Raw genomic sequence first — 10,360 nt, 5'->3', positions numbered from 1 at the left:
TATGGCTGGTGACAATAAAATCATACCAACGATTATTGACAAAACAACATAAAATGCATTCCATGTACACGAACCAATCAATTCCAATAAACTTGGGCATGGCTCGAATTGGGTGGGGTTTGAGTTCAACCCAAAGCCAAAATCATCGATTTTGGATAAATTCCAAGCCAGACATTGGTCCGAGTTAAAAAAAATTGTCTATCTATTTTAGGTCAAAAATTTTGTTTTCCTATTTATATATATATATTTTTTATTTTGCTTGTGTAGTGCATATCAATAATATAAATGGTAAACAATTGATTTTCCTAAAATTATTCTATATATCTGATAGTTACCAACCGATTTCTTGGTTCAAGCCAACCCAAACTAACCTGATTCAATTTGATTTGATCGATTTTTCGATTTTTGCCCACCTAAATTCCAGAATGCAAATATCTATATAACCGTTCTCACATAAAAATAATTTATTGATCATATATATCAACATTAGTTGATAAAGAGCACGTTACAACTTCACTGTATGAACAAAAGCAACTTTGTACCCCACATTACAACTTAAGTTAGCTATATTGCACCCTGCCTACGGAAAAAGATGAGCCCAGAAGCTGTCTTTTTCCACTTCCTCAGTATTTAACCTGGATAACAAAAGATCAAGTCAACTCATAGAGATGAAGAAGCGCATATTCCCCTCATATTCAACTCGCAAAAGTTTTCTTTACCTCGTGCTCCCCTTTCTATACGTAATTTCTTCATAAAAAAATCACTGAAAGGTCTCTCTGGAACAGGAATAAGCTTCCCAACAATGGCTAAAGGCCAGCTGATCAAGAAAAGTAGAAAGCGAAATTTCATACCAGATCTGAGAATAATATGAGAATATCCACATAGTGATGCAGTTATCAACCCAAAAACACATTTTCAGGATTAATGCAACTGCCCATGACTTAATGTGAAGAAATAGTATCTGTAATATCTATTAGTATGTAAGTATTAACAAATACGATAGACTATCCACTAAAATAAGATGTAAAGTTGAGAAATACCAGCCATAAGTTGTAAGCCAGAATGCCAGGTAATGAGAAACAAACCTGATTATGCCGATCACAACAGAAACAAGCCACAATTTCCAATTGAGTCTAACTGTTGAAGTTAACTTCCCAAGAAAAAATATTATGATAACCTGAATAGCAAGAGTAGATTTATAAATTGCAAGAAATGTTGGGCATTTTGTACAAGAAAGAGCAAGATATGAGAAATAACCTGGAGAACTACTGTAAGTCCAACTATTCCCATAAAAAGACGGTTTTTAGTAACCCCTTTCCACACATTGATCTCATCAGGTTTTCTAGCATTCAACACATTGAATATCTGTAATTATAAACAAAAGAAATTAGTTAAAGCACGTGGAAAATAGCAGTTTAAAAATTGGCAAATTAAAAATAAAAGTTCAGAGCAGCTTCAGCAAAATGATTTCAACTAGATTAATATTTAAACTTCAAAACAGAACCGAGTGAAGTCCTCACAAATTTTGCATATTCGATCGCATCACAGACATCACACAGACATCGATATTTTGTCGATAATATCATCACAACAGACATATTGTGAGACAGAGAATCCTCAACCCTTCACTTGCCGGTCAAGTATAACAAAATGAAATGATCATTATTGTAAAAGCAGACTGAATATTCCAATTAAAAAAACTGCGATATATTAGAACATAGAGAGAGAGAGAGAGAGAGAGAGAGAGAGAGAGAGAGAGAGAGAGTTCAACAGCATTGCAGATATATACACTTTGCTCTATGTAGCAAAAAATTAACACTTTCACGTCCCAATGCACTTACCTGACAAAGGACAAATGCATTGAATATCAGTGTATTCTTCACTTTCAAAGCTCGGTCATCCGATTCATCCTCTAAATTCAGAATGCTTCTTCCCCAGAAATTCAGGATTAGGAGAACAGTCACTTGATATAGAGCCTGCAATCACTCAACTGCCAACAATTAGAACGTGGATATTTAATGAAGTATTTTAGTATCCATCCAAAAATAAAAAAAACTCAATAATATAGTTAACACAAAAGTTCAATACCTGAATTATCAAGTTCCTCCCCATGACATTAGTAATGAGAGGTTCCCTAAAATATAGACGCTAATGTTTGATCAATAAATAATTTCAATCTCAGAAAGTGCATAACAGAATTTAATGATACAAACAAAAAATAAAAGGCCATCTCTACACCATGGTGCTTTCACTCTTAAGGTGGAGCCTAGTACAAGGGAAAAAGAAGAAAAGCCACAACCATGACAATCAAGCAATAAAGCAAGATCAAATTTCGAACAGAACACTTTTTCTGTTATTTATTAAATCAAACGTCCCACCCTACACTAAATGACAAAGAACATGAAATAATAAAACCCAACTATGAGTCCTCACGGGATGAGGAAAGCAAGTCCAACATTTTTAATTGAATAAGGAAGCATAATAACTAAGAGACTGGACAGAATAAGTAAAATACTTATAGGAGTATCCTATTGTAAATAGAATAAAAGTTAGATAATTATAATAAGATGTCTAGTTGTAATAGGTTTATCTTCTTATTATTATTTCTTGTTTAGAATATGATTTCTAATTCCTTTTGGATTAGGATTTATCTTAATTTCCTTACATTAGTTTTCAAGTATTAGTAGTAGGGAATAATTTTGCCTTTATAGAGGTATTGTACACTTTTCAACAATAATCAATAATTATTCAATATATCCACGACATGATTTTTCATTTTTATTTATTATATAATTCTTATTACCAGAATTTCATAATGCTCCCACACCAAAATTGGTATCAAAGCAAGGAAATTGCCTTAATCTGATGGCTGACGATGGTCCTGAAGGTAATTGAACCGTAGACGACGAACGGAGAGTCGACAAACATGAACAAAAAATCGAGGGGATCGACGAAACCCATCACAACATCACGCAAATGCTGATTGAGTTGAGTCTTGAAAGGAATCGCGAGCTCATGGAGAAGCAAGCTGACAAGACTTTAACTACTATGTATGTTAGTTATTTCAATAAGCATAGAACACGGAAACATATGGCTAGAGAATTTCCTTGAGTCTTAGCCAAGTTCGAAAACACACAAATTATCAAGGATTATTTTCTTCAACAAAAATTGAGGACAAGTTTTTTCAAGTGGGAGAGATTAATATAGGATAATCCTATTGTAAATAGGATAAAAGTTAGATAATTATAATAAGATATCTAGTTGTAATAGGTTTATTTTGTTTATTCTTATTTCTTGTTTAAAATAGGATTTCTAATTTCTTTAAGATTGGGATTTATTTTAATTTCCTTTTATTAGTTTTCAAGTATTAGTAGAAGTAGGGAATAATTTTACCTATATTTATGTAGGCATTGTACACTTTTCAACAACAATCTATTATTATTCAATGTATACACAACATGATTGTTCAAATATCGTTTTTATTTATTACATAATTCTTATTACAAGAATTTTATAAGGCTTCCGCACCATGCTCTCAGGTCCCTTCACCTGGTGCATCCTCATCTAGCCTAAAATTATCTGCATCGAAGAGTATTAGCATTCCTGGTTTCATTTGAGATACCATAGTTGGTATAATAGATTCCCATGTGAACCCCATTTTCGAAATATGGATTTTCTCATTGAAATAAGATGAAGAATTCTATATTTCTTAGTTTATTTACAATCATACGACCTTTATTTATATTACAACTAATATGATAAAAAATGAAAAAGCATCTTCATTAGGAGAGAAATAAATCACCCTAATTATGGATTATCTATTTAACGAATAATCTAAATATGGTACAATATATCAATAGCAAATCGATTACAATTATCCACACTCCCCCTTAAATTGGATGGTAAATGTTGACCAAATCCAACTTGCAGATGAAGTTTTCGAAACTTTGTTGTAGTAGTCCTTTGGTGAAGATATCTGCGGTTTGTTTTTTTTTTTTTAGGAATATAAGTCATACAAATAACTCTATATTCAATCTTTTCTTTAATAAAGTGTCGATCAACTTCTACATGTTTGGTTCTATCATGTTGAACTGGATTAAGGGAGATGCTGATAGCTGCCTTATTATCACACAAGAGTTTGATTGGAAGTTTTACAGCAATATGTAATTCTTCCATAAGATTCTTTAACCACAATCCTTCAAATATTGCTCGAGCAATGGTTGTGAGCTCAGCTTCGGCACTGTTTCTAGCAGCCACATTCTGTTTCTTGCTTCTTCAAATTATCAAGTTTCACCATACAAAGGTACAATAGCCAATAGTTAATTTCCTGTCTTATATTGATCCTACCCAATCAGCATCTGTGAATATTTCTACTTCCTTTCACTTTTCTTGAACAAAAGTCCTCTTCCGGAAGAACCTTTAAGATATCTAGAATCTTATATACTGCCTCTAGATGAACTTCCTTTAGAGAATGCATATGTTGACTTACCACACTAATTGCAAATGCAATATCAGGCCCGGTATGTGATAGGTAGATTAACTTGCCAACTAGTCGTTTATATTGATCTTTGTCGATCGGGTTTTCAATTTCTTCTATTTTCCTGCTTGTATCAATAGGAGTGCCCCTTGGTTTACAACCCAACATGCTAGTTTCAGTCAAGAGTTAAAGAACATATTTTCATTGTGAAAAACTAATTCCCTTTTTTGATCTAGCAAATTCCATTCCCAAGAAATACCTCATCTGCCCTAAATCATTCGCTTCGAATTCTTTTTCAAGGGTTCTCTCGAATCTTTCCATTTCAACTGTATTATCTCAAGTAAGGATTATGTCGTCGACATAAATAATTAAGATTGTCTTTTTCCCATCTTTCGATACTTGGAAAAACATGGTTGATCTGACTGTCTTTGTCGAAATTCTTGACTTTTCAATACTTTTGCAAATCTGTCAAATCATGCTCTCGATGACTGTTTGAGACCGTATAGAGATTTTTTGAGTTTACACACTTTGTTTTCATCATTCCTGTCTCCGACTCCTGGCGGTAATGTCATAAAGACTTCTTCTAATTCCACATTCAGGAATGCATTCTTATTATCCAATTGTTGGAGAGTCCAATCTAAATTAGCTACTAAAGATAAGAGAATCCGAATAGTGTTTAATTTGGCTACGGGTGCGAACGTCTCTATATAATCAATGCCATATGTCTAGGTATATCCTTTCGCAATAAGGCAAGCTTTATAACGTTCTATTGTCCCATCAGCTTTATATTTTACAGTAAAAAGTCATTTGCAACCAATAGGTCCCTTTCCTTTAGGTAACTCCGTCACATACCAAGTTTCATTTTTCTCTAGTGCCCACATTTCTTCCACGACTGCCTTCCTCCATTCGAGAGCTTCCAAGACCTCTTGTATATTCTTTGGAATTTTTGTGCTGACAAGATTAGAGGTAAAAACATGAAAGTTTGCAGATAGAGCATTATACCATACAAATTTTGAGACAAGGTGGAGAGTGCAAGACCGAGTTTGTTTCCTGAGAGCAATAAGTAAATTAATATTAGAAGATTTGGACTTGGAAGAGTACTCATGGGAATCTGGAGCTATCACCGATTCTGACTCTTTTGGTACGAAAGGTGTAATGTTCTCCTCGTACCTAGGTTTTGGCTTTCGTGAGTAAACTAATTCTCCTTGTCATGTTGTCTATCCACATTTTCTTTTCCTTGAGTTTTTTCTTCCGTAAGTGGCATATTGGAATAAGATGGTGGTTCAATATTTTCAGAGGGGAATAAAGTGATTTCCAAGAATCTATCTGCACTCAAATTCTCATCCTGAAGAGATGATTCTTGGAAATAAGGGTCTTCTCAAAAAAGTGATGTCAAGACTAACAAATACCCTTTTTGTAATTGGATCATAGCACTTGTAGCCCTTTTAAGTAGGAGAATACCACATAAGGGCACATTTAAGTGCACGGGGATCAAGTTTATTTCGATGATTGGAATTTAGGTGAACAAATGCCATACACCCAAATACTTTGAGAGGTATGTTAGAAGAGGGGATTCGAACGAAAGAGTGCAGCTAGGCATTCTGTTTATGAGGTAGGCTGATATTAAAATCGCATCTTCCCAAAACTTTTTCGGCATATTTGTGGTGAACATTAAGCCACGAGCAACCTCAAGAAGATGTCTATTTTTTTGTTTGGCAATCCCATTTTGTTGGGGAATGTCGACTTATGAACTTTGTTATATAATTCCATTCTTTTGAAGGTAGTCTTTTAGAGTGTGATTGAAGTATTCTGTGCCATTATCAGTATGCAGAATTTGAATTTATGTTTGGAATTGGGTTTGAACGACCTGATGGAAATTGATGAATATGAATTGAACATCGGTCTTTTCTTTTAATAGCTATACCCAACAAATCCGAGTATGGTCGTCAATAAATGTAACAAATCATTTTGTGTGAGTTCGATTTAGAATTCGTGAAGGACCCCATACATCAATGTGGATTAAAGTGAATGGTTTCGACGGTTTGTATGTGGATTTTGGAAATAAAGAACGTTGATGTTTTGCAAGTTCACAAACTTCGCATTGAATGTTGACAGACATTTTATGTGAAAACATGAAAGGAAATACATGCTTTAGATATCGAAAATTGGGGTGTCCCATTCTATAGTTCCATAACAGAATTTCACTATCTCTAGGAATAAAAGCAGAATCACAATTAGCAAGTTGACATTGTTTACTCACGTCGGTCTCATCAAAGTAGTAAAATCCCTCACATTTCTTAGCACTTCCAATCGTCTTCCCCGATGATAGGTTGTGAAAAATAAAGTAGGATGGAAGAAAGTTAGCAAAGAAATTTGAAGTTTTTGTCAATTGGCTAATGGATAATAGATTGCAGGACAAATTTGGAACATGGAGAATAGAAGTGTTATAGAGTTAGAGGTTCAGATACTTCCTTTTCTTGCAACAGGTGAGAGTGAGTCATCGGCAATTTTCAATTTGATATTGCTGGCACAAGGTAAATATGTGAAAAAAAAATTGATGAGAGCCTGTCATGTGATCAGACGCTCTAGAGCCGATAATCCAAGGGGCTTTGGGTTGGGTGGTACTACTTACTACTTTCAAAAGATTACCTTTATGAGCCAATGAACTTGAAAGACAAGATGTTTGGAAACTGGAGAACATTTTATAGAGTCGATCTAATTGTTCATGGCTGAATGCACCGCTTGAAGTAGGATTAATTTTTGTTCCGGTGGAGTCAATCGAGGCTTGATAGCTGTGATTTCTCGTGTTCGTCCATTTTGTTGTTTCGGGCATGGTCCAATTTTTGCTTCTCCTCTAGACATTTGAGTTAATTCATTATGCCCAAACCTTTTTTGGCCCATTTAAGAATTTTCAGGAATTTAAACCTTCAGGCCCAATTTCTTTATTCTCGTTAAGCCCTAATCCTTTTGTTATAAGGGCTGATCCATCAACTTCAACAGGCCCAATTGATTTCTCATCTTTCATCATAATCGATCGATAGCTTTCTTCCCTCCTGACTTCGACGAACACCTTGTGGGTTGTCGGTAGAGGACACCGGCCTAGAATTCGTCCTCTCACATCGTCCAGGTCACGGTCTAATCCAGCTAGAAGTTCATACACCCTTTCGTTCTCAAGTCACTTCCTATACCCAACACCGTCTTCTACGCACTTCCACTCTTCTTCAACACTCAAGTTAAGTTCTTGCCAGAGAGTCGTCATCTCCATATAATAGTCAGTGACCTCCCTCTCACCTTGCTTCATTTGCTACAATTGGGTTTTAATTTAAAAATTTTTGGAAGAATCTTCACTATTGGAATACATCTCCCGAACCACGTCCCATATGTCTTTCGCCGTTAGCATGAAGAGGTAGGTTTTTCCGATGAGGGCTTCATGGAATTTACGAGCCACGCCATTACCATGGAGTTCTCAGATTTCCATTTTTTTTTTGAAGGCCTGCGTCTGTTGGCTGTTTTGTCTCACCGTTAAGGTAACCAATCTTTCCCTTTCCGTCAACCACCAACCTGATTGATTGAGCCCATTCTCGATAGTTTTTCCCATTGAGTTTTTCCACCATGAGTTGAAAGGATGAGTTATGTACTCCAATCAAGTTCATGGTGGAGGCAACTTCTGCCTCGCTGCTAAGTGATTTGGAGGTCGTCGACTATTTGCTATTAACGACAGTTTGTTCCATTGAGGTAACTAGGTTTTAGGACGGTCCTAGCTCTGATACCATGAAATCAGAAGAAGAATTCTGTATTTCTTGGTTTATTTACAATCATACGGCTTCTATTTTAATTATAACTGTTATGATAAAAAAGGAAAAAAAATCTCTTAATTAGGAAAGAAATAAATCGCCCAAATTATGGACTATCTATCAAAGGAATAATCTAAATATGGTACAATATATCAATAGCAAATCACTCACAATTATCTACACTCTTCATCTGTGTAAAACTGAACTTTAAAAACTGTAAGGCATGGCTTATAACATCTCTATAACAAAGAACAATAACATGAGATTGAAAGGGACAACTCGCATCACCTCCCATCTTTCTTGTATTCTTTAATAACCAATTCAAGCAGCAAAGTGAGTGCCAATAACCACTATCAACTAGGCTAAAAAATTTATCCCCTCTCACTCTCTCATTGTCTCTCTTTTCATCTCTTGTCACTAAAAATCTAGTCTAGCATTGACGCACGGTCAAAATTTTAACTGGCTGACAAAAACGACCACCAGGAATACCTTTATCTTTTTTAGATTTTTATTTTGAGAAAATAAACTGTTGAAATCCCGAAATGATTGAAGATAATTTATTTTTCCATTTAGATTATTTATTCTTTCCATAGTTGAAATATTGTCATATTTTAGATTCTAGGATTATTATTTTTTTCTTTTGTTCTTTCCTTTCTTGTACTATAAGAAGATGTCGTGAGTTGTAAATTTAATAAGATGAAATATACAGTTTCTCTCTTCATGGTATCAGAGCCGTGAAACTGTCCCTAATCATGTCAAAAGCCCCTGCCAACAGCAGAGGATCCACAAACTCTGACTCTCTCAATGGGGAGTCCAAAATTGCTTCTGCCATAGGCTCGGGAGAAAATTCATCTTCCCAACTAACAGTTGAAAAATTTGAATGGACGAATTTCCGTGAATGGGCTTAGTCAATCAAACTAATAATTGATGGAAAAGGGAAATTGGGTTACCTAATTGGTGAAACACCGAAGCCAGCCTCAACCAACACTGTGCTTCTTAAAAAATGGAGGTCAGAGAATTCTATGGTGACTGCTTAGCTAGTGAACTCGATGAAACCATCAATTGGGAAGACTTACCTTTTCCTACCAGAGGCAAAGGACGTATGGGATGCAGTAAAAGAGAAATACTCAAATTTTGAAAATTCGTCCCAAATCTTTGAAATCAAGAACAAACTCTGGCAAACTAGGCAAGGGGAACGAGATGTCACCGAATATTACCTTGAAATGATAGCTATGTGGCAAGTACTTGACTTGAGCTCGGAGGAAGAATGGGAATGCTCAGGAAACAGCGCGTGATTCAAGAAGAAGCTGGACTGAATCAGGATCTCGACAACATTAGGGGACGAATTCTCGGGAGGAAGCCTTTACCGTTGACAAGATAAGTGTTCGTAGAGGTACGACGTGAAGAAAATCGGCAAAAAATAACGTTGGAAGTCGGAAGAGGTGCGTCGGAGTCAACTAGAATCGGGACAGATAGTTCAGCCTTAGCGTCAAAATGGATTGGGTCTTCCAGTGTTGGGCCATTAAATAATGGGCCGGGATTGAAAGAATGGGCCTCAAAATTTTAATAAATTAGTAAAAAACCCAAGAGTTGGGCTTGAAATCATGGGCTTTTATTTAAAAGGAGCAGCAAATGGGCCTGACCCAAAACAACAAAAGGAACGACTCTGGTGTGAACATTACCGTAAACCGGGATATAAAGAAGACACTTCTAGGATTTGCACGGAAAATCAATAAATTGGAAATCGAGACAAAACAAAAGCCGTGGATATCAAGCAAAAAAGTCTAAAGAGTTAAGTGGCACTTTCAATCGTGAACAGATGAGCAACTTTACAAACTGTTATCCAGTCTTCAACCACCAAGTCAAACCTCCACAAATAATCCGTCAAGCTCATTGGCTCATAGAGGTAATTTTTTGAGAGCCTTAAAATCCGCTACACAGCCTAGTGCACCCTGGATTATTGAGTCTGGAGCTTCTGATCACATGACTGATTCCTACCACCTATTTTCTTCATATTCCATATATGCGGATAATCTCAAAGTTAAAATTGTTGATGGTTAAAATTGTTGATGGTTCCCTATCGACTGTA

At 35.6% G+C, this 10,360-nt stretch overlaps 1 protein-coding gene across 2 annotated transcripts; it reads right to left on the bottom strand.

The window, feature by feature from the left end:
- Positions 1 to 440: 440 nt before the first annotated feature.
- Positions 441 to 9,746, bottom strand: LOC111411639 (calcium-transporting ATPase 9, plasma membrane-type-like). Of its 2 annotated transcripts, none has more exons than XM_023042162.1 (7): positions 9,489 to 9,746; positions 2,089 to 2,134; positions 1,842 to 1,976; positions 1,258 to 1,365; positions 1,086 to 1,177; positions 720 to 817; positions 441 to 635 (listed from the first exon to the last, which is right to left on the bottom strand). In XM_023042162.1, exons 2-7 carry the CDS (start codon positions 2,110 to 2,112, stop codon positions 631 to 633), a joined length of 462 nt encoding a protein of 153 aa, XP_022897930.1. In that variant the 5' UTR covers positions 2,113 to 2,134; positions 9,489 to 9,746; the 3' UTR covers positions 441 to 630. The 2 variants fall into 2 exon arrangements, with proteins under 2 accessions (XP_022897930.1, XP_022897937.1); XM_023042169.1 differs by lacking the exon at positions 9,489 to 9,746 and adding an exon at positions 9,222 to 9,469.
- Between the last annotated feature and the right edge of the window lie 614 nt (positions 9,747 to 10,360).

The sequence above is a fragment of the Olea europaea genome, chromosome 2 (assembly GCF_002742605.1).
Source record: "Olea europaea var. sylvestris chromosome 2, O_europaea_v1, whole genome shotgun sequence".
In the NCBI taxonomy this organism is placed as follows: Eukaryota; Viridiplantae; Streptophyta; class Magnoliopsida; order Lamiales; family Oleaceae; genus Olea; species Olea europaea.
This window is presented reverse-complemented; position numbering and strand designations above follow the sequence as displayed.

Excerpts from the sequence above, each read along its gene's own strand:
- LOC111411639 (XM_023042162.1), bottom strand. The coding sequence starts at position 2,112 with ATGGGGAGGAACTTGATAATTCAG. Across the intron at positions 1,366-1,841 it reads ATGCATTTGTCCTTTGTCAG|ATATTCAATGTGTTGAATGC; the intron begins GTAAGTGCATTG and ends TTATAATTACAG. Across the intron at positions 818-1,085 it reads GTTGTGATCGGCATAATCAG|CTGGCCTTTAGCCATTGTTG; the intron begins GTTTGTTTCTCA and ends TTTCTTGATCAG.